The following is a 27,523-nucleotide window of genomic DNA, read 5'->3' as shown; positions in this document are numbered from 1 at the left end:
TGCAGGAAGCTGCAATTTCTTGATGTATTTTGCAAAGTTTTTGGACATAGTTCCCAGTGCCCCGATGACAGTGGGTATCACTGTTACATGTTTCATCCATAATTGTGCAGTTTCGATGGCCAGGTCACGGTATTTCGTATTTTTTTTCAGTTATTTTTCGACTCAGGCATCTCCTGGTACAGCGATATCAATCAACTGTACGCTTCGGTTCTCTATGACTGCGATATCTGGCGTGTTGTGTTCTAAATGGCGATCTGTCTGTATTCGGAAGTCCCACAAGATCTTCACCCTCTCATTCTCAACAACTTTTTCCACCCTATGTTCCCATGACTTTTCGGACACAGGCAAGTTGTATTTTTTACACAATGCCCAGTGGATTAGTTTAGCAACTCAGTCATGTCTAGCTTTGTAATCAGTTTGCACGATTTTGCTGCACTCACATATTAAATGTGAAACAGTTTCAACTTTGTCATTGCAAAGTCGGCAATTTGGATTGTCAGTAGATTTTTGTATCTTCGCTTTCATGGCATTAGTTTGTAGTGCTTGTTCTTGAGCAGCCAGTATTAAGCCTTCCGTTTCTTTCTTGATGGTTCCCATCTTAAGCCATGCCCATGTCAAGTTGTTATCACATTTTCCTTCAATGTTTTTCAAATGCTGTCCATGCAAAACTTTGGTTTTCCATCTATTTAATCTGTCGTTGTTGTTATTGTTGTTATTATTATTATTATTATTATTATGTTTTATTATTATTATGTTTTATTATTATTAAGTTTTTAAGAAGAGATTGGACAACCATTTGTTTGAAATGGTATAGTTTCCCGCTCGAGTAGGGGTTTAGACTAGAAGACCTCCGAGATCCCTTCCAATACTATTATACTGTGTTCGGTGTTCTGCTCAGTCCTCAGCCCAAAGCAAAGACAGGGTGGAAATACTTTAATAAATAAAACATCCAGCCCTCCCACTGCAGTTTAACAATCAAGGTCAGAACTGTGAAAACAGCAGCAGCAGCAGCAGCAGCAAAATAATGGGTTGTCACAAAAGTCATAATAAATTATAAGAAAATAAAAGATTAAAGGCCAGCATTTCTTCTTTTTTTTATAGACGGATTTCAGATTCACCCAGGAGCTGGTCTCTTCTCCTCTGCAAAATGGAACGTGAGATTTGCAATGGATCTTCGCTCAGCGGAGCAGTTACACCTTTTCTGCTCTGCTGTACAGCACCCCAAAGAATTCTTAGTTTGTTCCGCTGGGTTCATATCGAAAAAAGAAAAAAAGAGAGAGAGAGAAATATCCTCGTGGAAAGAAGAGACCAAAACAAATGCCATCCAACGTCCTCCATCTCTAAGGTGGACACAGAGCCATTACCAGCTTCTCCTGATGCTCCTGAGACCTGGAATTTGAAAAGCAAAGTGGTTCCCCTGGCATGGCCGGTTGGCTGGCAGTCCCTTCACCTGGTGGGTGATATGAGCTTCTCCATGCCTCCAAGGGCACCTCAAAAAGGTCCTCATGAGTTGGACTCCTCCTGGGTTGATCGTGGCAATGGGTGTTCACTTGGGATCTCCACCAGGTATCTGTAGGACAGCCCCACCATGATCTGCAGGGAAAAGACAGATAGGTAACATACTAGGAAAGGGGTCCCCAATACCCGGTCCGTGGACCAGTACTGGTCCGTGGCACGCCAGCAACCGGTCCCCACAAACAAGCAAAGCCCCATCTGTGGGATGCAGGCAGCACGCAAAACCACGCACTCTCCAGTCCGTGGGAAAACCTCTCTCCACGGAACCGGTCCCTGGTGCCCAAAAGGTTGGGGGCCTCTGCACTAGGGAGGTACAGAAAAGGAGAGAGTTGGCGGTAGAAAGATGGAAGGAAAACAGGTCTGAATTTGACTCCAGGAATTATTTATAGGTGGTCCTCGACTTAACGACCACAATTGAGCTCAACTGTGTTCGTACGTCGAGGGCCACCTAAAAGTAACAGTTCTGTTGCTAAGCGAGTCAGCTGTTAAAAACATTGTGCTCCACTTTACGGCCTTTTTCCTCCCACCGCTGTTCAGCAAATCGCTACTGTTGTAAAGTGAACCAAGCAGTCGCTAAGGGAATCCGGTTTCCCCCCCCCCCCCCGATGACTCTGCTTGTCAGAAGCTGGCTGGGAAGCTACAAATGGTGATCACGTAACCCATGAGACAGAGCAGCCATCCTAAGTCCATCCCAATTGCCAAGTGGCTCAATTTTCTGATCCTACGACCCGTGGAGACGCCGCAGTGGTCACAAAGTGGGAAAGACCTTGTCGCTTTTAAGTCCCTTTTTAAAGTGCCGCTGCAACTTCAAATGCTCGCTAAACGAATGGGTGTTAAGTCCAGGACCGGCTGACTCTCATTAGAGCAGGGATCAGAGGATGCTCAGCAGGGGCCGTTCTGAGATGCTTGCCGTGTCCTGCTGGTGCTGTGGACTCAGCGGCTTCTTAATGGCTACTGCCTAGGCCAGGGGTAGGCAACCTTGGCTTTTTTATGACTGGTGGACTTCAGCTCCCAGAATTCCTGAGCCAGCCACGCTGAGGGAAAAGGGAGAGGTTTCCAAGCTGAGCCAGGCTGGCTCAGGAATTCTGGGAGTTGAAGTCCACGAGTCATAAAAGAGCCAAGGTTGCCTACCCCTGGCCTAGGCCGCTTTATGACTTGTGGACTTCAACTCCCAGAATTCCTGAGCCAGCCATGCTGAGGGGAAAGGCAAAGGTTTCCAAGCTGAGCCATGCTGGCTGAGGAATTCTGGGAGTTGAAGTTCACACATTTTCAAGGGACCACATTTGAGAAACATGGCCTAATACAGGGGTAGGCAACCTTGGCTCTTTTATGACTGGTGGACTTCAAATCCCAGAATTCCTGAGCCAGCCACGCTGAGAGGAAAGGGAGAGGTTTCCAAGCTGAGCCATGCTGGCTCAGGAATTCTGGGAGTTGAAGTCCAGGAGTCATAAAAGGACCAAGGTTGCCTACCCCTGTCCTAGGCCTAGGCCGCTTTATGACTTGTGGACTTCAACTCCCAGAATTCCTGAGCCAGCCACGCTGAGAGGAAAGGGAGAGGTTTCCAAGCTGAGCCATGCTGGCTCAGGAATTCTGGGAGTTGAAGTCCAGGAGTCATAAAAGGACCAAGGTTGCCTACCCCTGTCCTAGGCCTAGGCCGCTTTATGACTTGTGGACTTCAACTCCCAGAATTCCTGAGCCAGCCACGCTGAGGGGAAAGGGAGAGGTTTCCCAGCTGAGCCGTGCTGGCTCAGGAATTCTGGGAGTTGAAGTCCAGGAGTCATAAAAGGGCCAAGGTTGCCTACCCCTGCCCTAGGCTGCATGTCAGGTCCCCAAACCCTTTTTCTTTTCCTTGCATACATACTCTACTTTTGGGGCCTGCCAATCTGCTGGGGGGGGGAAACGGGGACTTTGCATTAGCTTGGGACAACTTCCGCTTTCTACTCTCTCTTCTCCCTGCCTCTATCCCCTTGAGAAAGGAATGCGTCTCCCTTTATCAGGGAGATGAAATGAAAGTGGAGAAGACCTTGAAATGCCCGCCAACGCTCTTCGGACCACCTGTGGATTGGCTGGATTTCAAATGGACATTATGATTGCGGTGGGAGGAGGAATATTGCTTGCTTAACTATACCGTTTGCGCTGGGATTTTCCCCAGGTCTCACCTTGACTTCCCTACTGTCACTGACCCCTAATAAAAGTTTCCACCATCGTAAATATGAGTCAGTTGCCAAGCATCTGAATTTGGATCGCATGACCCTGAGGGATGCTGCGATGGTTGTTAACTGTGAAAATCGGTCAGGAAATTAAAAAAGGGCATTGACTTCCAACTTCCTTTGGTGCAACAGGGTATCCGCTTCAAACCTCTACTTTTTTTTACTGCCTCCGGTACTTCTCAAATTTTACTTTTCTATACTTCCCCCCCCCACACACACAGCTGCTTCTCACAGCTGGGGAAACCCAGGAACATTCTCTTCTCAGAACAGAGAAGCTTACAGAACAGAGAAATCCGGGGTCTCAGAATTATACTTCAACGCAGGACGTTACGGCTGGAGAAACGAGAATGTGGGCCTTCGGACACTCACCATCAGTAGGCTGAGCAGCCCCATCATCACTCCGAGCATGATGTACAGATTATCCGTCAATCCCCCGGCCCACAAAGGCCCAAGGATGGTGGCAATTCCCCCGACGGAGCGACGGAGCCCGTGGCTGAAGCCTGCCAAAGAAGAAGAGAGAAAAAAACAACGAGAGAGAAATAAATCCTGCTGTACAGGGAACTCCTCAAACTTACCATCACAATTCTTGTTGCTAAGCAAGAGGGTTGTTAAGCGAGTTTTGCCCCATTTTACGACCTTTCTTGCCACAGTGCTTAAGTGAATCGCTCCAGCTGTTATGTTGCTAAGACTGTTCTTAGGTGAATCTGGCCTTTGCTTGTCAGAAGGCTGCAAAAGGTAATTAATTACATGACCCCGGGATGCTGCAAACGTCATAAATTTGAACCAGTTGTATCCGACTGTAAATCGCATGACCAAGGGGATGCAGTCTTCCAAGATTTCAGGGTCTTCCACAAAGAAGGGGGTGGGTGGGTGTCAACCTGTTCTCCAAAGCACCTGAGGGCAGGATGCGAAGCAACGGATGGAAACTAATCAAGGAGAGAAGCAACCTAGAACTAAGGAGAAATTTCCTGACAGTTAGAACAAATAACCGGTGGATCAGCTTCCTTCCCAGAAGTTGTGGGTGCTCCATCACAGGAGGCTTTTAAGAAGAGATTAGACAACCATTTGTCCAGAATGGTGTAGGACCTCCTGCTTGAGCAGGGGGTTGGACTAGAAGACCTCCAAGGTCCCTTCCAACTCTGTTATTCTGTTACCCTGTTTTATCTGAGCGTCTCTTGGTAGGGATAGCGAATTGATCTGCCTGATTTTTTTCTCCCCTCATCAAGAACCCCACAGAAAAAGTTCCTTTCCAAGATCTTTCCTTGGGAGGAAATAAAAGCATGGGAATTGCACACCACTGGATAAAGAATATGACACCCTGAAAGACAGGTGTGAAAACACACAAACACACTGCACTGCAAGTCTGAACATCATCCCTCACCCCCAAGAGATTTCACTCACAATTTTGAATTGTCAGACAGAATGGGAATCAGTAGGGGTAAAAAAAAACCAGAATTATTTCAAAAGATAATATGAAAAAAATATAAGGCTGCATAATTCAAGGTGCTGGTAATGACATACAAAGCCCTACATGGCATGGGTCCGGATTACCTACGGGAGCACCTACTGCCGGCGTCATCGTCCCTCCGTCCTATACGTTCCCACAGAGAGGGCCTCCTCAGGGTACCACCGGTCAGAGAATGTCGGCTGGTGACCCCCAGGGGGAGAGCATTCTCGGTGGGTGCTCCAATCCTTTGGAACCGCTTACCGGCTGAACTCCGGATGGCCCCCGACCTTCGCTCCTTCCGGCGTGATCTAAAAACTTATCTATTCAAACAAGCCGGCCTGGCCTGATGGATTTGGGTTTTAAAATTATTTATCTAATGTATTCTTATTTTATTGCCCTGTACACCACCCTGAGTCCTCTAGGAGTAGGGCGGTATATAAATCAAATAAATAAATAAATAAATAAATAAATAAATAAATAAATAAATAAATAAATAAATAAATAAATAAATAAATAATAAATAAAAACAAAACAAAACTTTCAGCAATAATCTCAAGAGATCTAAATATGCATCTCCAGTACCTGAGTTTGCACAGTAGACTGGAGATGGCTGGACAATATAATCCCATTTTCTACGCTCACATAATATAATGAACCATAAAGAAATGGAATTGCCTGAATTCACACACCTTATCAGAACAGAACAGAACAGAACAGAACAGAACAGAACAGAACAGAACAGAACAAGAATAAGAATAGAGCTGGGAGGAACCTTGGAGGTCTTCTAGTCCAGCCCCATCCTCAAGCAGGAGAACCTATACCATTTCAGACAAGTGACTGTCCAGTCTCTTCTTAAAAACCTCCAGTGATGGAGCGCCCACGATGTCTGAAGGAAAGCTGTTCCACTGGTTAATTGTCCTCACTGAAGGTCACTAAATGAACTGTTGTAAGTCCGAGTCACTGGATATCCCAATCAGCTATTCAGGAGATCGCCCTTGGTGCTGCTTCCTGCTTCCTGCAGATCTTCCCGGGAACCAGAGAACGCAAGTCGTGGGGCAATCTTGCGCAATACCTTTAATGGTTGGCGTATCAGCACCACAATCACAACAAGGGGGACTCTTTCCATCCCTGCCGATAGAGGGCAGAGCCGCTACTTCCGATGTCACACCTAATTCTGTTCAGTTTCGACCAGACAGAGCAACTGGTAGAAGGATCCCTAATGGTCAAGCCACAAGAAGCTAAACCTTGGGCTATTGCTCTGTCCAGGCATTCTGAGGATTAAACTGGCTATATGTTAAGTGAATAACTGTTTTCAATGCTGGCCTATGAGATTTCAGTCTTGTGATGGGCTGGGCATAGTCCTGGGGATGAATGGAGAGGGCCTTGTCCAGGGGTCTTCAAACCTGGCCCTTTTATGACTTCTGGACTTCAACTCCCAGAATTCCTCAGCCAGCGTGCCTAGCTGAGGAATTCTGGGAGTTGAAGTCCACAAGTCCTAAAAGGGCCACGTTTGAAGAGCCCTGGCCTTATCATTCAGCATCCTTGTGCATAGCCAAGAGAGAGACTGTTGTCTTCTAACATGGTGCGGTATGAAGAAAACACCTCCAAAGCAGCTTCTCCAAATCTACAGCCGGGTTGTGGAGTAGCCGTGCCGACACTTTCCGGAGGAAAAGGGGATTGGAGAAGGTTGGAATCAGGAACGGGGCGGGCTTACCTTGTGTTCTCTCTGCTGTGACTTTAGAGAAGAGGGACACCTGGGAGACAGCGACGAAGGGCAGGCCCAAGACTTGCAGGAAGACCCCCACGACCAGCTCCGCGAGGAGGACAGCAAAGGTACCTTGCGCGGGGGGGGGGGGGGAAGGGAGACATATGCAAAACAAGGTAAGGAGAAAGTTCACAGCGGAGCATACCAAATTACACCTCGCCCAAAGCCAGCTTCTTCAACCGGACACCTTCAACGTGACACCTTCAACTGCGCCCTTTGGTGGGTCCAAATGCGCTACCGCTCCTCATCACGGACGGCCCCCGACCTTCGCTCCTTCTGGCGCGATCTAAAAATGTATCTATTTGAGCAGTCTGACCTGGTCTGATGGGTTAGGGTTGGGGTTTTAAAGACGTCTTAATTAATTGTTTTAACCTTGGGCATTTATTTAATCGCTTTTAACTTTTGTATCCTCTTTTTGTATTTATTGCCCTGTACACCGCCCTGAGTCCTTCGGGAGAAGGGCGGTATAAAAATTTAATTAAATAAATAAATAAATAAATCACGATCCATGCCAAGATACGGAAAGGGAAAAAAAACTGCTAAGAAAAACCTTCTAATCAATGCCTATTTGGGCTAGGAGGGGATTTACAGGCAGTCCTCAACCTACGGCCAACAGTCCCTCAATTGAGCCCAACGTTTCTGTGGCGGAGCGAGACAGCTGTGAAGTGACGTTTCAGGACCTTCCTTGCCGCAGTTGTTAAAAGTGAATCACTGCATTGACTTTGCTTGTCGGAAGGTCGCAAAAGGGGATCACAAGACCCAGGCAACCGTCTTAAAGATGAGTCAGTGGCCAATTCAGCGTCTGAATTCTCATCACATGACTGGTGGGGATGCTGAATGGCTGTAAGTGTGAAAAAACGATCGTTAAGTCCCTTTTTCGGTGCTGCTGTTAACTTCAAGCGGTCACTGAATGAATTGAGAACTAGCTGTACAGACATGACAATATTCAAGGTCCCTTTTTTTGAGCCAGCAACATCTGACCGTCATCTGGTTTGCACTACCTGCGGAATTTCTCTTTTGCAGGACAAGGAATTTTTATAAGAGCTGCTCCCGTTGAGGAGACTGTAAAACATGAACTGGTAAATAATTAGCCAGCAGGTTTCATGGGACACAGCTGCTATAAAGAGGGAAACGTTCTCTTGAGGTACACAAACAGAAACAATTGAGGAATTAACTACTCGGCCCTGATGAAACCTTGTGTGCTCACCACACTTCAAAAGGAAAATTTGCAGATTGGAGCAAGTTTAGAGGAGACCTACTAAGAATGAGTGGTGGTCTGGAAACCAAGCTCCACGAGGAACAGTTACAAGAATCTGGGTATGTTTGCCCACTAGGAAAGACAACTCGACAGAGATGAGGCAGCCGTATTTCAAATATCTAAAAGGTGGCCACGAAGAAGAAGAAAGGGTGGGCTTTTTGACTAGCCCAGAGGGCAAGGTTAGATCCGTAGGTTGAAGCTACAAGAAAGAAGGTTTAGGCTAGTCATTGGGACGAACGTCCTGATGGTATGAACTCTTAAGCAGAAATGCTGCTTTGTGATAATATAGTTTTCCTCTAGAGCAGTGTGTCAATGCTGCAAACATTGACATGCGTTTGCACTGGCAACATAAGAGGCAGCTTTATCTTTAAACTGCTTTGCTTTGAATCACAGAAGGGAGGGAAATGTCAAACGGCTATTTTGAGAAGATAAGAAATAGCCAGGCACAGAAAGGGAAGTGAAACTTCATGTGTAAAACTAATTGGACAATGTGATTAAATGACGTGCAAACAAGGGTGGGAATTGTGTTATAATACGATGGGCTAGGGGAGGAGATTTCAGATTATGACATCCCTCCATGGGTGCTGATGTTTCGTTTTGTTATTAAGACTTTTTAGATAAACAATGCCTGAATTTCGTTTGAACTGTCTCATTAATCGGAACCAGGACACAGTGTTTCTTAAACTTGGCCATTTTAAGAAGTGCGGACTTCAACTCCCACAATTCCCCAGCCAGCCATGGGAAAGCATGGAGTTTGAAGTCCACGCTTCTGAAAGCCCCCAAGGCTGAGAAACACTGCTCTAGAGCAGGGGTTCCCAATCTTGGCAACTTTTGAGACATGTGGACTTCAACTCCCAGAATTCTTGAATAAGTGGACGGGTTGGGAGTTGAAGTCCATGTGTCTTAAAGTTGCCAAGCTTGGGAATCTCTGCTCTAGAGGACTCAAGCAGACTCCGGATAATCAGTGGATCCTGCATTGAGGAGAAGACTGGACAGTTTCTTATAGCTCTGTGTCTGTGGGGTCCTTGGTGCATTCTGTCTTTGGTTGCTACCGTGTTTCCCCAAAAATAAGACCGGTTCTTTTTTTTTCTTTTTTTTGCCTCCAAAAGAGGCACCAGGTCTTATTTTCAGGGTAGGCCTTACCTCACCTCAAGCACCGACAGCCCTACCCAGCCGATCTACTTCTTTTGGAGCCGAAGTTCTGCAGCTGCATTCGGGCCTGCAGTTTGCAGTCAGGACTTTCCAGAAGGCCTAAGCAGCCCAGCACCGAGCTAGGGATTTAATCTATAACTCGGTGCTCGGCTGCTGAGATTTTGCACAACCAAGGTAAGGATTGAATCCATAGCTCGGTTCTTGGCCGCACAGGCCTTCCAGAAAGCCCTGTGACTGAGAAATGCAGGCCTGGCTGCAGAAGAGGCCTCAGAAGAAGTGGGCCAGCAAGGAGGCCTGGCTGCAAGGTAAGAGGGTGTGGGGCGGGTGGAGCAGCTCCACTCCCTCACCCCCACCCAGCTTCATTTTTAATTTAATTTAATTTAATTTAATTTATTAATATTTCTATACCGCCCTTCTCCCGGAGGACTCAGGGCGGTGTACAGGGCAAGAATAAAACACAGAAATTTACAAAAACTAAAAGATAATTAAATGCATGCCCGATTAAAATACAATTGATACATAGTAAAAACCCCAATAAAAATGATAAAAACCCCACCAATCCCCCCTCAGGCCAGGCCGGCTTGCTCGAACAAGTATGTTTTCAGATCGCGGCGAAAGGAGCGCAGATCGGGCGCCGTCCGGAGCTCAACCGGTAACTGGTTCCATAGCTCCGGGGCGCCCACAGAGAAGGATCTCCCCCTGGGGGCCACCAGTCGGCATTCTCTGACCGGTGGCACCCTGAGGAGGCCCTCTCTGTGGGAACGCACAGGGCGCAGGGAGCTTGATGCCGGCAGCAGATGTTCCCTGAGGTACTCCGGCCCCATGCCATGGAGGGCTTTGAACACCATTACTAGCACCTTGAATCTCACCCGGAAGACAACTGGCAACCAATGCAGCTCACGGAGCAGAGGTGTCACATGGGAGTATCGGGAGACTCCCAACACAACCCTCGCGGCTGCATTCTGTACCAGTTGGAGCCTCCGGGTGGTCCTCAAGGGAAGCCCCATGTAGAGAGCGTTGCAGTAGTCTAGACGAGAGGTCACGAGCGCGTGAGTGACCGTGCATAAATCATCCCGGCTTAGATAGGGCCGCAACTGGCGCACCAGGCGAACCTGGGCGAAAGCCCCCCTAGTCACAGCCACCATGTGATCTTCCAAGGTAAGCCGCGAATCTAGGAGGACTCCCAAGTTGCGAGCCCTATCTACGGGGGGTAATAATTCACCCCCCATAGAAAGAGATGGAATATCCGAATAGACCCGGGATGAAGGTATGCAAAGCCACTCGGTCTTGTCGGGGTTGAGTTGAAGTCTGTTCCTCCCCATCCAGACCCGAACCGCCTCCAGGCAACGGGACATCACGTTGAGGGCATCACTGGGGTGGTTTGGGGTAGAAAGAAAAAGCTGGGTATCATCAGCGTACTGATGATACCCAACTCCAAAGCCACGAATGATCTCACCCAGCGGTTTCATATAGATGTTGAACAGGAGAGGCGAGAGGACCGACCCCTGAGGAACTCCACAAACGAGAGACCTCGCGGTCGACCTCTGCCCTCCTGTCAACACCGACTGCGAGCGTCCCTGGAGATAGGAGGAGAACCACTGTAAAACCGTGCCTCCCACTCCCAATCCCCTGAGACGCCGCAGCAGGATACCATGGTCGATGGTATCGAAAGCCGCTGAGAGGTCTAATAGGACTAGAACAGAGGAATGACCCCTGTCCCGAGCCCTCCAGAGATCATTCACCAGCGCGACCAATGCCGTCTCCGTGCTGTGCCCGGGCCTGAAACCCGATTGGTACGGGTCTAGATAATCCGCTTCATCCAGGACCAAAGGGAGCTGATGCGCCACCACACTCTCAACAACCTTCGCAAGAAAGCGAAGGTTGGAGACCGGACGAAAGTTGTTCAATACAGCTGGGTCCAAGGCAGGCTTCTTGAGGAGGGGCCTCACCACCGCCTCTTTCAAGACGGCAGGGAAGCTGCCCTCACTCAAAGAAGCTGATATAACTGCCTGGAACCAGCTGCGTGTCCTCTCCCGGGCTGCATAAACCAGCCAGGAAGGGCACGGGTCCAATAAACATGTGGTGGAGCTCAGTCTCCCCATAATCCTGTCCACTTCCTCCGGAGTTACAGAATCAAACTCCTCCCAAGTGATATCGACAAGACCACCCGCGTCCTGATCGCCAGACTCTGCCCAGTCAGAGTCCAGACCGGTCCGAATCCGAGTGATTTTGTCCGACAGATAATTGTTAAACTCCTCGGCACGACCCTGCAAGGGTTCCTCCCTCACCTCCTGATTAAGGAGGGAGCGAGTCACCCTAAACAGAGCGGCCGGGCGATTATCTGCGGACGCGATAAGGGTAGCGAAGTGATTAGACCTCGCCACCCTCATCGCAGCGAGATAAGACCTAATATGGGTTCTTAGTCGCAATCGGTCGGATTCGGATCGGCTGGACCTTAGGTGTGCCTCACCCCAAAACTAGGGCTTATTTTTGGGATAGGGCTTATATTAGGCCCACCCCCAAAAATCAAGCTAGGGCTTACTGTTGGTGTAGACCAGGGGTAGGCAACCTCAGCTCTTTTATGACTCAAGTCAGCCATGCTGACTGGAGAATTCTGGGAGTTGAAGTCCATGAATCATAAAAGAGCCGAGGTTGCCTACCCCTGGTGTAGGCCTTACTTTCAGGGAAACACTGTTGTAGCAGTCCCAAAGGTGCTTTTTCAAGAGGCAACTGGACTTTTATTTTTCCTTGAATAGGTTTCGCTTCTCGTCCAAGAAGCTTCTTCAGTTCTGACTGAATGGTGGAGGATGTAAGGATTTATATTCCTCACAGTCATCTGGTCATTAGCACTCTTTCTGAGAGTCACTGAGGCCACATGAAGGTTTATCTGTGCCCTCAGGGTCACCTGAATCAGCGTGCAAATGAGTGTGGAATCTTTTTGGATCTGTTGAAAGGACTGTGTTGTAGAGAAGAGATGGCTTGTGTCGTATCCCTCCCCCTCCCCAACTGAGAGAGGGCCATTTAATTTAAATGTAAATGACCTGTTTGACTCCTCTTTCAAATCCATGATCCTCTCTGTCCAGAATGTGGACTTTTGAAAAAAAGCACCTTTGGGGCAATCATGATCTGGATGACTAAGAATCTCCACAGACCTTTGGTTGCTGGCACTGATGATGTCACCTAGCTGGGTAATGAAACGTCCGCAAGAAAACAACCAAGTCCAGTCAGCACCAAGAACCCCATGGTTCAACCCTGAGCTACAGATATTCTCTTCTACTAGATCTCTTATGCCTCCAGGACATCAAGAGGCCAGGAAGATGGAGAGAAGAAACCTTCACGCTTTTCTCCGGCAGCCCACCATCATTACCTCGGGGGTATGCCAGGAACAGCAGGCACCAGACACAGGCTACATTGCAGATGACCAGACCCATGAGCAAGATGAACCGATCTGATAGCCGGACGCTGAGAAAGCGCACCAGGAAGAAGCCAGCGATGACCTGAAGAAAAAAAAGTACACGGACGGTGTAATCAGAGCCTGTGTGTGCAGTGACTCTCATAGCCTGCTTCCAGGTTGTCAATCAAAGAGATCAGGAATTACTCCAGAATCTTTCTGCATTCAAAGGAGGCGTCTGCCTCTGAATGGCTCCCCTTGTCCACTTACCAAAGAACTTTAGTTACGACGGTGGGGTTTTTGTGTGCATGACGCAGCTTGTCATGCAAACCCATCCCACTAGGTTAATTTATTTTATTCATCAAATTTTGAAACCATCTCCCCCCCCCTCCATTCAGTTTATGTGGAAATGGATTAAGGAGACTCATAAAATTTAGATTAATCCAGTAAACAGCTTAATTGTATTGTCTGGATACAGCCCAAATCGTGAGATGGACACTGAAATTTAATTGGTGGCCAAGGCCTTCATTTTGACCACAGAAACGTGAACTGGAGGAAGGGAAGGGAAGGGGAGGGAAGGGGAGGAGAGAGAGAGAGAGAGAGAGAGAGAGAGAGAGAGAGAGAGAGAGAGAGAGAGAGAGAGAGAGAGAGGGATCCTAAAACAGGTTCCTATTGTTATTTATACTACAAACTCACATCCCCACTTTCTCAAAAGGGTTGCCAGGTTCCTATCTGATTTAAAAACCTGCCAAACCTATTTACCAGAGGCAGAGCAGAGCAAAATTAGCATCACGCATTAACCATATTATTAAAAATCTCTCTCCCAAATCATTTTTAGCTCCTAGTGCCTGCTGTCTTATCGACAGCCAAAATCAGATTTTATTTATTAGACTTGTTTGCCGCCCATCTCGCCTAGAGGTAACTCTTTTGAGAGGGAGAGATACAAGGGAAGGAGGGTGCATTGCTTTGGTTTGGTGTGGAAGAGGTTCACTGGAAGACCTGGCAATGGGGACTTGGCCCCCGTCTGCCTGGAATGGCAGGTGGGGGAAAGACCCCGGGAGAATGGGCAGAGAGACATCGCCAAGCACACAGTCAGAGAAGAGGCAGCGTAGCTCAAAGGTGGATACAGGTTGTCCTTGACTTATCACCACAATTTAGCCCAACCTTTCTCTTGCTAAGCAAGACGGTGGTTCAGTGAGTTTTGCTCCATTTTATAGCCATTCTTGCCAGAATTATTAAGTGAATGAGTGCCATTGTCAAATTAGTAACATGGTTGTTAAGTCTCTATGGAGATTCTGGAAACTGATCAGAGAGAAACAACCTGGAATTTAGGAGAAATCAACCAGCTTGCCTCAGAAATCGTGGGTGCTCCATCAATGGAGATTTTTAAGAAGAGACTAGACAATCACCTGTCTGAGACGGCGTAGGTTCTCCTGCTTGTGCAGGGGGCTGGACTAGAAGACCTCCAAGGTCCTGTCCTATTCTATTCTATTCTATTCTATTCTATTCTATTCTATTCTATTCTATTCTATTCTATTCTATTCTATTCTATTCTATTCTATTCTATTCTATTCTATTCTATTCTATTCCATTCCATCCCGTAATTCAATTCAATTCAACTCTATTCTATTCTTCTATCCCATAATTCTACTCTATTCTGTTCTGTACTATTCTAATTCTACTCATCTATCCCGTAATTCAATTGAATTCTATTTTATTCTATTCTTCTATCCCATAATTCTACTCTATTCTATTCTGTTCTGTACTATTCTAATTCTACTCATCTATCCCGTAATTCAATTGAATTCTATTCTATTCTTCTATCACATAATTCTATTCTATTCTAATTCTAATTCTATTCTTCTATTCTGTAATTCTATTCTATTCTATTCTATTCTATATTCTAATTCTAATTCTAATTCTATTCTATTCTTCTATCCCGTAATTCTATTCTATTCTATTCTATTCTATTCTATTCTATTCTATTCTATTCTATTCTATTCTATTCTATTCTATTCTATTCTATTCTATTCTATTCTATTCTATTCTATTCTAATTCTATTCTATTCTCAGTTATCCAGATCATGGTTGTCCCAAAGGTGCTTTTTCAAAAGGCAACTGGACTTTCTTTGTTTTTCCTTGAAGATGTTCCGCTTCTCATCCAAGAAGCTTCTTCGGTTCCTCTTAAGTGAACTATTTGTTAAGTGGGTTTTGCCCCCATTTGGCGAACTTTCTTGTCACAGTTGTTAAGTGAATCACCATAGTTGTTAAGTTAGTAACATGCTTGTAAAGTGAATCTGGCTTTTCCTCACTGACTTTGCTTGTCAGAAGGTTGCAAAGGTGATGATCACATGACTCCCGGGACACTGCAACCATCATAAATATGAGTCAGCTGCCAAGCCCCCCAAATTTTGATTACCTGACCACAGAGATGCTGCAACGGTCATAAGCGTTCAAAACGGTCGTAGGTCACTTTTTTCCGTGCTGTTGTAAACTTCGAAAAGTCACTGAATGAATGGCTGTCAATCGAGGACTAGCAACAGCACTTAGACTTTGTATACCGCTTCACAGCGCTTTACAGCCCTCTCTAAGCGGTTTACAGAGTCAGCATATTTGACCCCCAACAATCCGGGTCCTCATTTTACCGACCTCGGAAGGTTGGAAGGTTGAGTCAACCTTGTGCTGTTCAGGATCGAACTGCTGGCAGTGGGCAGAGTTAAGCCTGCAGTATTGCATTCTAACCACTGCGCCATCACCACCACTGCCTGTAATGGGCAGGGCGAGAGGGTCAGAAGAGACCCTGCCTAATTTCTTGGGCTGTAAAAAGAGATGTGTGTATGGGGGGGGAGGAGAGGGAGGGAGAGGGAGGGAGGGAGAAAGAGAAAGAGAAAGAGAAAGAGAAAGAGAAAGGGAAAGAGAATTGTACTTTCATATTTGCAAGGCCCTATCAACGTAGCTTTGCAATGAAGTAGAAAGCTCATCCAGTCATGATTCCTACCTCCTTTACCTGTTCAGGCTGACGCTCTACCTTATTAAAGTGGAACGGCGAGCAAAATCTCCTGTAACACACAGGCTGCTCAGTTACGGTGTCCCCCCTTTTCACCCTTACCTCCACACCACACAGGAAATACATGATGCTGTTCTCCAGTTCTCCAAAGTTCAAATACTTCTGTGTAATTGGAGTCACCATAGTCTGCGGAGGAAAATCAATACAAGTTCCAGGTGGTTTACCTATTCTTAGAATGACCTGCAAACACTATGAGCAGCAACCTTCAATACACTAAACTCCGGGTTTCGATCCTGAACCTTTCAACTTATGAGTCTTCCAAACGAGGATGAAGGAACTTGGGTCTGGTGGGCTATGTCAGGGCTGCCCTTGCTGGCTGGGGAATTCTGGAAGTTGAAGTCCACAAGTCTTCAAAGACTGGACCTCCCTAATGTATATTGGTTGATACGTACGATGCCCACAAAAACAGCAATAGCAATAACACTTAGGTTTATATACCAATTCACGGTGCTTTACAGCCCTCCCTCAGCGGTTTACAGAATTGGCATATTTGCCCCCCAAAAATCTGGGTCCTCATTTTACCAACTTTGGAATGATGGAAGGCTGAGTCGACCTTGAGCCAGTCAGGATCGAACTGCCAAACTGCAGAAAGGCGGCAGTCAGCAGAAGTAGCCTGCAGTACTGCATTCTATAACCACTGCGCCACAACGGCTGTCAAAAATGAGGCGGCTTTGACCACACAGTCGCAACCACCACTGTGATTTTATTTTTAAAAAAAGTCCCACCCCTTATCCATGAGTTGGTGTCTTTTGAAAAGTTGATCAATGAAAGTTGGGAGCGGCTTTGAAGCATGAAGGGAGAAATTCCCTGGGTTAACACAACCAGCTAAGCTGAAATGGAACTGGATAGTTTTGGGTGGTTTAGCCTGTTGTGAAAAGTAGCTAATGTCTTAAGGTTGGGTTGCACTGGGCCCTCACACTAAGTTAGACTGGGCTGGGTGATCCTGGCCTAGACGCCCCAATCTAAGCCACCTCACAGGGTTGCAGTTGTGCAGAAACAAAAGAGAAGCAATAAATTGTAAAGATTATCCAGGAGGTTCTAGATCGGGGGTGTCCAACCTTGGCAAATTTCATAATTTGTGGACTTCAACTCCCAGAATTCTGCGAGTTGAAATCCACAAGTCTTAAAATCGCCAAGGTTGGACACCCTTGTTCTGGCTCATCCAGTCCAACGTTTTTCAAACTTGGCAACTTCAGAACATGGGTGGACTTCAACCCCCAGAATTCCTCATCCGAACAGTTGCCAAGCTTGAAATGCACTGATCTAGTTCCAACTCTCTGCTCAGTGCAGGGGATGATTAAACACCTGTTCTGTGAAGACAAAAACCACGCTTTAATCCACCTAGCTCAGGGGTAGGCAACCTTGGCTCTTTTATGACTCGTGGACTTCAACTCCCAGAATTCCTCAGCCAGTACAGGAATTCTGGGAGTTGAAGTCCACGCGTCATAAAAGAGCCAAGGTTGCCTACCCCTGCCCTAGTGTGTTGGGTGAAGCCAGCTCCCCCTAACTTGCCCTCCCTTCATCCTTGAAGATAATCCCCTTTTTTGTCACATTCTCTTGCCTGGACCCTCCAGATGTAAGCAAGAGGAGCCGGCACTAACCATCCACATTCTTGCTTCCAGAATGTAACAATTGAAACCGGAAAAAAGGACAACGCAGAAAAGCTCAAGTCTTCCACTTTCTGCTTTAGATCTAGGAAATGAGCCCAGGGTCAACGCACAAGCAGACCTACCTCCAACGCCGTTTGGTTGAAGAGGGTAATGAACTGGGCGGTGAGGAGAACCACCACTTCCTCCCTCAAGTATTCTGAAATGAAAAGACAACCACCATCAAATCTGGGAAAGCCTCCTTGAGGCTGAGGAGGCCCTTTTTACTCTGGGGGGCCGGGGGGGGGGGAGGGAAGAAATGAAGGGTTAATCATAAAGCTGTCCCTCTGGGTGGTGTTTTTTTTTGGACAGCTCTACTTGGGAAAGTTCAAGGTTCTCTTTCTGGTTGGATACACACAACCCTCTGAATCAGGCTAACAACAGACCCCGGGTCAGGGGTAAAAGAGCAACCTTGGCTCTTTTATGACTCGTAGACTTCAACTCCCAGAATTCCTTGGGGTGTGTGTGAAAGCCCTAATAAGCAGGCATATACATAGAATGAAGGCTACTGCTAAGCTTGTAAGCCGCCCTGAGTCTTCGGAAAAGGGCGGGATATAAATGGAATAAAAATAAAAATAAATAAAATAAATAAATTTTATGACTCATGGACTTCAACTCCCAGAATTCCTGAGCCAGCCATGCTGAGGGGAAAGGGAGAGGTTTCCAAGCTGAGCCATGCTGGCTCAGGAATTCTGGGAGTTGGAGTCCACGAGTCATAAAAGAGCCAAGGTTGCCTACCCCTGGCCTAGGCCACTTTATGACTCGTGGACTTCAACTCCCAGAATTCCTGAGCCGGCCATGCTGAGGGGAAAGGGAGAGGTTTCCAAGCTGAGCCATGCTGGCTCAGGAATTCTGGGAGTTGGAGTCCACGAGTCATAAAAGAGCCAAGGTTGCCTACCCCTGGCCTAGGCCACTTTATGACTCATGGACTTCAACTCCCAGAATTCCTGAGCCAGCCATGCTGAGGGAAAAGAGAGAGGTTTCCAAGCTGAGCCATGCTGGCTCAGGAATTCTGGGAGTTGGAGTCCAGGAGTCATAAAAGAGCCAAGGTTGCCTACCCCTGGCCTAGGCCTAGGCCGCTTTATGACTCATGGACTTCAACTCCCAGAATTCCAGAGCCAGCCACGCTGAGGGGAAAGGTGGCTCAGGAATTCTGGGAGTTGGAGTCCAGGAGTCATAAAAGAGCCGAGGTTGCCTACCCCTGCCCTGGGGGAACTTTGTTAGGGAGTTCTAAAGTTTAGTGCAATGTGCAAACCCTGCTTCTCTGGCTAGCTTATGGTTCAATCTATTACGTGGATGCCAAATAAGTTAATTCGGTAATTGAAGTCATTGTAGGAGGAAAGCCGTGTTGGTCTACGGCAGCCAAAACGTTCTTCCACATTTGCACCGACTTTCAGTAATTAAATTGCTTTACGTACTAAGCTACTTGTATTTTTAATCTTGGTTAGCTGTCTCGTTTATGATGTTGTGTTTTACTGAAGCTAACTTATCTGGTTCAATATATTAACAGAAAAATAGAGAATTACAGAACTCAGTGTAGCAGCAACGTGGAAGACCCCTGTTATTGCAAGAGGATAATAAGGACATTGTGAAATTATGAAAATTATTTGTAATAAGGAAACTCTAGACGTGTAGAACTCATTCTGAGCCAGCCTGCTTGTTTTTCACTCTTGCTTACCGAGCAAAGGAGAAGGAAGAGAAATAACTTCACGTAGTTTCCTATTTTTCCTCACTGTGAAAATCTCAGCCTTTCCCATCTCAAGAGTCCTATAACAGCCACCAAAGTCAGGCCGTGCAGTGTCCTGACTGTAGCAAGACCATGAAGTCATGGTGCCAGGTTTCAGTAAGTCTGTGTGTGTGTGTGTGGGGGGGGGGTTTATTAGTTGGGAGCTTCTGAATGTAACCTAGCACTAATTACTGTAGAAATTGGTCGCTCGGGGATATCTCTGCTGTCCATATTAAAGAGCTCCTGGCAGCCCTTAAGACATTTGGGCATCATCTCGCTTGCTGGTGTATGCTTTTCACGTTATGCTTTTTAACCCTGTTTGCTTGAGCCAATACCAAAGCTTAAAATCCCTTTTATTTCCTGGAGTGTTCATTGTCTTCGGATCCGTCTGATCACTGCGCTGACACTTGGCAAAACATTCAGTAACCAGATCAGTCTATTCGTATGAATCAGTCTCTGTCTGTTGTGATTCAGGGTCAGCCTGTGGGTTTGGCAGTTGGGTCGGACGACTCAGAGGAAGAGGAGGAGGAGGGGGGTGTTGAAGAGCTTGCTGATGATGGCCTTGAGGCTCCGCAGAGCCCTCAGCCAGGCCCCTCCCACCTGGTCACGACGGAGACCCAGCTGTGTGAGCCTGACAGCGTGGATGAAGATGACCCACAGCTGGCCCTGTTCAAGGACGCCCGACGCAGGAGGCAGTCAATCAGGAGTAAACAGAGGAAGGCAATGGGGCACCTCGGAAGGAGGCAGAGAGAAGCCACGCCCTGAACTGTATAAAAGGGGAATGCGTGGGAGGGCTGGTTTGCTGAAGGCAACCGCTTGAAAAGCTCCTGTTTCATGGTTCGTGTTTGCTCTCTTTGCTCTGTGTTTTTATGTTAATAAATTTGGCAGGCTTAATTCCAGCCTCTTGCCTTCTTGTAAAAGGGGTTGTCCCTGCCTTTTCTGCAGGGCCGGTAGCAGGCTGGTACAGAACACTGTCACAAAAGCTAACCCTAACCCCACCTGGAGATTTGAAAGTATTTTTTTTCTGTGGGATGCGAAGCGTTAGAATTATTCTGTATTTAAGACGGAGACAAAGCAAATTTGGGGTCTCCTTAATTCTTGGACATGTGCCTTTGTAGAGGATAATAGGAGTCGGGTGGTTATGCCATACAGAGGCATTTACAAGGAGACAGTATGGCTAGAGATAACACGAATGACAGTGGAAATGCACAGGTCCAAAATGGATGCCCTTTCTGGTGGGTTAGTGGTTTAATTTAAGGAGTAATATGGGTGCCTTATCCCTTACCATCAAAATTAAGACTATTTAGCCCAGTTGTAAAGGAAATTTTCAGAAAACTTTCTAGAATAGGTGGGTTTCACCTCTGCAAGGCGGATGCATCCATTTTACCTTTTAAACATCTCAAAACAAAAACAGGTCAAAAGTCCCCCTTACTCCTACTCTGTAGGTCACCAAAAAAAAAGGGTGCAGAGAAGAGCTACAAAGTTGATTATAGGACCGAAAGCTAAACCACATGAGGAACGATTGAGGGAACTAGGTATTTCTTTTGTAGGGGTGACAAGGTAGCCGTCTTCCAGTACTTCAGGGTCTATCACAAAGAAGAGAGAGGCCAACCTATTCTCCAAAGACTCCCAAGGCAGGACAAGAAGCAACGGATGGAAACTTACCAAGGAGAGACACATGCTAGAACTAAGTAGAAATTTTCCTGAAAGCGAGAAAAAATTAGCCAGTGGAACGGCTTGCCTTCAGAAGTTGTGGTTTCTAAGAAGAGATTGGACAACCATTTGTTTAGATACGGGCTCTCCTGATTGAGCAAGGGGTTGGACTGGAAGACCTCCAAGATCCCTTCCAACCATCATCCTGTGTCCTATGTTCTAAAAAGGGACCACATGCTGGCTGCAGCCAGGGCCACGACGACATCACCTGCTCCTGCCACAAGCGAAGGTCACCTCACCTTTCACCGAGCTAAATTGATGGGAGGGATTCTTGTCTTCCTCAGCGGATTCTTCATCTGCCAAGTGTCCATTGGGCACATACCGACATTCGTCGCCAAGGGAAGGTAGTGGAGGTCCCACAGGGGTGCTGCCATAGCAGGTCCCTCCCGTGGCCTCTTCGCGGCCACCCTCATGTCGTATCAGGGGCTTCTTCTCCTCTTCCAAGGCCTCCCGCTGCGCCGCTGATGCCGTCCTGGCCGTGGGAGTGGGTGGCTGGATGTCATAGTACATCGTCATCACAACAACTTGAAGCAGAATCCACACCAGACACATGAAGAGCTGCCGACAGAAGCCAGAGCAGAGAACAAAAGAACGGAAAGTCCTTTCGTGTAACGCAAAATTGGGTGAGGGGAATCCCTGGGTGGACCTCACGAGCTTGGCTACTTTCTTGCAGACATCTCATGGCCCGGCTAGGTAACATCATCAGTGCTAGGAGGGAGAAGGGGTTTTGCGCTTTTATATTCCAGTAGCAATGATGATGTTCCCCAGCTGGGTATAGAAATGTCTGCAAGAAAAGCAACAAGAGAGTATCAAGGACCCCTCGTGTCAACCCTGAGCCACAAACGTGATAGCAGTCTTCCAGTATCTCAGGGGCTGCCCCAAAAGAAGAGGGAGTCAAGCTATTCTCCAAAGCCGCTGGAAGGCAGGACAAGAAGCAACGGATGGAAATTAACCAAGGAGAGAAGCAACCTAGAACTAAGCAGGGATTTCCTGACAGTTAGAACAATTAATCAGAGGAACAACCTGCCTCCAGAAGCGGTGAATGCTCCAAAACTGGAAGTTTTTAAAGAGGAGACTGGACAGCCATTTGTCTGAAATGGTATAGGGTTTCCTGCCTGAGCAGGGGGCTGGACTAGATGACCTCCAAGGTCCCTTCCAACTTTATTATTGTTTTTCATTATTATTATTATTATTATTATTATTATTATTATTATTATTATTATTATTATTATTATTATTATTATTATTATTATTATTATTTATTATTATTATTATTATTATTCTCCTCCTTTAATGGTACAGAACTGAGTGCAGGGAATAAAAGGAAGCCCAAGATTAACCAGAGGTCTTTTTATTCCATTTCATCGAAGTGCAGAAGGCATTTACAACGCTGAAATTTTAAGACAGCACTGAAGGATTATTCAGCAGCAGCATTTAACAGGGAAACCCTAGGAAAAGATATTCAAGAACTATTTGATTCACCTAAAGCAGACATGTCAAACACAAGGCCCGGGGGCCGGATCCGGCCCGCAAAGTGGTTTCATGCGGCCCGCGAAGCCATCCTGGAAACAGTGAGGGAACGGCCCCCACTGCCTTGGCCCTGGCCCAGAGACCCTCCTCCTGCCAGAGACCCTCAGATCTGTCCCACTCCTGCCCAGGCCCCCATAGGCACCCTTGATGCGAACGATGTAGAGCTGGCCACGCCCACCCAGTAGGCTGTACGCACTCTAGCCACGCCCACCCAGTAGGCCACGCCCACCCGGCCCCCTGAGGGCAACGGCAATGCTGATGCGGCCCTCAATGAAATTGAGTTTGACACCCCTGACCTAAAGCTAGACTGGGATCTTCAGGAACCCAAGAGTTCTCGTTTCCGAGTACGCTTGCATAGAGTTATGATAGGAATCTAAAATCTTGCTCTTAAAAAAAAGACTCCTAAAGCACATCCTTTTGAACAGGTTTGGAAATATGGATCTGAATTCATTTTTAACATTATTTTAACTGTTCTTAGGATGAAGTGGGAGAAGAAAGGGACTTGAAAGAATATGAACTTCTCAGGAGTGGAAGCTGGTCTTATTGCCTCAGACACTGATGGTCAGGGATCTGAAGAATGGTCTCTTTCATTACCCAATCCTCCAACCGGTATAGGTAGTCCTCAACTTACAACAGTTCGCTTAATGAACATTCAAAATTACAACAGCACTGAAAAATGGGACTTACGACCTTTTTTTCACCGTGACGACCTTCGCAAGCATCCCCACGATTATGTGATCAAAATTCAGATGTTTGGCAACGGGTTCCGTATCTATGCCCTTTGCTGTGTCCCGGGATCGCGCGATCCCCTTTTGCGATCTTCTGACGAGCAAAGCCGAAGGGGAAGCCGGACTTACTTAACAACCGGCTTACCAACTTACCAACTGCAGTAACGCACTTAACTGGGGCAAGAAAAAGTCATAAAATGGGGCAAAACTCGCTTAACCACAAAAATGTAGGCCTCAGTTGTGATCGTAAGTCGAGGACAACCTGCAGTCTGTTAGCACCCTGGCTTCCCACTCTGTCCATCAACCCCTAGGAAAGCCACCAAGAGTTTATCTGTTCTGCTGCTAAGTATTGGTGCCAAGCCTCTTCTTCTGAAAGTGTCTTGTCCTAGCAAAACTGGATGAAAATTTCTCCGAGAAATATGGAAAAGCTCCTCACCCATTTTTATTTTTTTATTTTTGCCCCAAGTACTGATGGAGGATTTAATAAACGTTGGTTAGGTTTGGTACCTGATCTTGCTAATATTTGAATTATTTATTTATAATTATTAAATAATTATTAATTATTAATTATTTATTTAATTATTTATTATTATTTACCATTTACCGAGCCTTGGTGGAGCAGTGGGCTAATGCCTCCTTAAGTAACACCACCTGCCTGCAATTAGTGCAGGTTCGCATCCCACCAGGCTCAAGGTTAACTCAGCCTTCCATCCTTCCGAGGTAGGTAAAATGAGGACCCAGATTGTTGGGGGGCAATTAAGCTGACTTTGTAATAATGCCGCTTGGGGTGTGTGTGAAAAAGCCCTAATAAGCAGGCATATACATAGAATGAAGGCTACTGCTAGGTTTGTAAGCCGCCCTGAGTCTTCGGAGAAGGGCGGGATATAAATGGAATTAAAATAATAATAATAAAAAAATGCAAGCCACACAGTCGTTTTACAGAGTGAGACAGGCAGCGTATACGTTTAATCGATAAACAGTGCTTCCCAAAAAAAAGAACAAATCCTCGTGACTTACCCCAGGGGATGTAAACTTATTGACCACAAAGGGCCCCAGGTGGAAATTGCAGAGGCGCAGGAAAAGGTTACAGGCTGGCCCTGGAAGCAAATATGACATAACAGGTTAATGAAGAAGGCATACAAGTTACCTGCCAGGACATTAGCATCTTCTGCAGTCACCTTCCTTCAACCCCGTCCCGCCCCCCCCCCCCCGGCAAGCCAGCCAGAGTTGCTGCATTAAAATTTAATAAATAAACAAATAAATAAACTTGGAGCAACTAAAATAATTAAAGGCCTGGAGACTAAAAAAAATATGAAGAACGGCAGCAAGAATTCAGTATGGCTAGTCTAGAGAAAAGGAGAAATAGGGGCGACATGACAGCAGTCTTCCAGTATTTGAGGGGCTGCCACAGAGAAGAGGGGGTCACGTTATTCTCCAAAGCACCAGAGGGCAAGACCCGGAATTAAGCAGGAACTTCCTGACAGTGAGGACAATTAACCAGTGGAACAGCTTGCCTCCAGAAATTGTGGGCACTCCGTCACTGGAGGTTTTTAAGAAGAGAGTCACTAGACAGTCACTTGTCTGAGATGGTATAGGAGGTTCTCCTGCTTGAGCAGGGGGCTGGACTAGAAGACCTCCAAGGTCCCTTCCAGCTCTATTCTATTCTATTCTATTCTATTCTATTCTATTCTATTCTATTCTATTCTATTCTATTCTATTCTATTCTATTCTATTCCTATTATTCTATTCTATTCTATTCTATTCCTATTATTCTATTCTATTCTATTCTATTCCTATTATTCTATTCTATTCTATTCTATTCTATTCTATTCCTATTATTCTATTCTATTCTATTCTATTCTATTCTATTCTATTCCTATTATTCTATTCTATTCTATTCTATTCTATTCTATTCTATTCTATTCTATTCTATTCCTATTATTCTATTCTATTCTATTCTATTCTATTCTATTCTATTCTATTCTATTCTATTCTATTCTATTCTATTCTATTCTATTCTATTCCTATTATTCTATTCTATTCTATTATTCTATTCTATTCTATTCTATTCTATTCTATTCTATTCTATTCTATTCCTATTATTCTATTCTATTCTATTCTATTCCTATTATTCTATTCTATTCTATTCTATTCTATTCTATTCTATTCTATTCTATTCTATTCTATTCTATTCTATTCTATTCTATTCTATTCTATTCTATTCCTATTATTCTATTCTATTCTATTCTATTCTATTCCTATTACCGTATATACTTGAGTATAAGCCGACTCGAGTATAAGCCGAGACCCCCAATTTCACCCCCAAAAACTGGAAAAAGTTATTGACTCGAGTATAAGCCGATCCGCCGTTCTGCAAGCCTCTGCCACCAGCAGAGGCTCGATCCGCCATTTTGCAAGCCTGAATACACAGGAATACCCTGTGTGGCCGCGGCTCTCGGGGAAGCCCTGGCTGTCCGCTTCCTCGCTCCACGCTGCCATTCGGGGCCCGCGCGTTCCCCGGGCAAATCGCGGCGCCCAGCAGGCGAGGAAACACGCCCGCTCCAGTCGCCCCCCCTTCCCTCAGGAGACGCGAAGCAAGTGACCGCCCGGAGCTTACCGAGGACTTGCGCGCGGCCGAGGCTTCGGTGCTTCCAGGATTGCGCGCACCTCCCCAAACCTCCCCAAACGTCGGCAGGTCTCCGTTCCTCCTGCCGACCTTTGGGGAGGTTTGGGCGCCTCCCCAAACGTCGGCAGGTTTCCGTTCCTCCTGCCGACCTTTGGGGAGGTTTGGGCGCCTCCCCAAACCTCCCCAAACCTCGGCAGGTCTCCGTTTCTCCTGCCGACCTTTGGGGAGGTTTGGGCGCCTCCCCAAACCTCCCCAAACGTCGGCAGGTCTCCGTTCCTCCTGCCGACCTTTGGGGAGGTTTGGGCGCCTCCCCAAACCTCCCCAAACCTCGGCCGGTCTCCGTTCCTCCTGCCGACCTTTGGGGAGGTTTGGGCGCCTCCCCAAACCTCCCCAAACCTCGGCAGGTCTCCGTTCCTCCTGCCGACCTTTGGGGAGGTTTGGGCGCCTCCCCAAACCTCCCCAAACCTCGGCAGGTCTCCGTTCCTCCTGCCGACCTTTGGGGAGGTTTGGGCGCCTCCCCAAACCTCGGCAGGTCTCCGTTCCTCCTGCCGACCTTTGGGGAGGTTTGGGCGCCTCCCCAAACCTCCCCAAACCTCGGCAGGTCTCCGTTCCTCCGCGCAGACCTGCCGACGTTTGGGGAGGTTTGGGCGCCTCCCCAAACCTCCCCAAACCTCGGCAGGTCTCCGTTCCTCCTGCCGACGTTTGGGGAGGTTTGGGCGCCTCCCCAAACCTCGGCAGGTCTCCGTTCCTCCGCGCAGACCTGCCGACGTTTGGGGAGGTTTGGGCGCCTCCCCAAACGTCCCCAAACCTCGGCAGGTCTCCGTTCCTGTTTGGGGAGGTTTGGGCGCCTCCCCAAACCTCCCCAAACCTCGGCAGGTCTCCGTTCCTCCGCGCAGACCTGCCGACGTTTGGGGAGGTTTGGGCGCCTCCCCAAACCTCGGCAGGTCTCCGTTCCTCCTGCCGACCTTTGGGGAGGTTTGGGCGCCTCCCCAAACCTCCCCAAACCTCGGCAGGTCTCCGTTCCTCCTGCCGACCTTTGGGGAGGTTTGGGCGCCTCCCCAAAACTCCCCAAACCTCGGCAGGTCTCCGTTCCTCCGCGCAGACCTGCCGACCTTTGGGGAGGTTTGGGCGCCTCCCCAAACCTCCCCAAACCTCGGCAGGTCTCCGTTCCTCCGCGCAGACCTGCCGACGTTTGGGGAGGTTTGGGCGCCTCCCCAAACCTCCCCAAACCTCGGCAGGTCTCCGTTCCTGTTTGGGGAGGTTTGGGCGCCTCCCCAAACCTCCCCAAACCTCGGCAGGTCTCCGTTCCTCCGCGCAGACCTGCCGACGTTTGGGGAGGTTTGGGCGCCTCCCCAAACCTCCCCAAACCTCGGCAGGTCTCCGTTCCTCCTGCCGACCTTTGGGGAGGTTTGGGCGCCTCCCCAAACCTCGGCAGGTCTCCGTTCCTCCTGCCGACCTTTGGGGAGGTTTGGGCGCCTCCCCAAACCTCCCCAAACCTCGGCAGGTCTCCGTTCCTCCGCGCAGACCTGCCGACGTTTGGGGAGGTTTGGGCGCCTCCCCAAACCTCCCCAAACCTCGGCAGGTCTCCGTTCCTGTTTGGGGAGGTTTGGGCGCCTCCCCAAACCTCCCCAAACCTCGGCAGGTCTCCGTTCCTCCGCGCAGACCTGCCGACGTTTGGGGAGGTTTGGGCGCCTCCCCAAACCTCCCCAAACCTCGGCAGGTCTCCGTTCCTGTTTGGGGAGGTTTGGG

General features: G+C 47.5%; 1 protein-coding gene across 1 annotated transcript in view; it reads right to left on the bottom strand.

Moving 5' to 3' along the window:
- Positions 1-960: 960 nt before the first annotated feature.
- The window catches only part of LOC308669382 (major facilitator superfamily domain-containing protein 8-like), a 58,402-nt gene continuing 31,839 nt past the window's right edge, over positions 961-27,523 (bottom strand). The window contains exons 5-12 of the mRNA XM_081330030.1: positions 24,166-24,245; positions 21,130-21,448; positions 17,538-17,611; positions 15,848-15,931; positions 12,715-12,844; positions 6,887-7,009; positions 4,095-4,225; positions 961-1,593 (exon numbers count right to left, since the gene is read on the bottom strand). Coding sequence (XP_081186156.1) covers positions 1,504-1,593; positions 4,095-4,225; positions 6,887-7,009; positions 12,715-12,844; positions 15,848-15,931; positions 17,538-17,611; positions 21,130-21,448; positions 24,166-24,245 — 1,031 coding nt within the window. The 3' untranslated portion in view covers positions 961-1,503. The remainder of the gene's footprint in view (positions 1,594-4,094; positions 4,226-6,886; positions 7,010-12,714; positions 12,845-15,847; positions 15,932-17,537; positions 17,612-21,129; positions 21,449-24,165; positions 24,246-27,523) is intronic.

This window comes from Vipera berus, assembly GCF_964194415.1.
Source record: "Vipera berus genome assembly, chromosome: 5".
NCBI classification, from domain to species: Eukaryota; Metazoa; Chordata; class Lepidosauria; order Squamata; family Viperidae; genus Vipera; species Vipera berus.
Note: the sequence above shows the minus strand (reverse complement) of the source record. Positions and strands in the feature narration are given on the sequence as shown.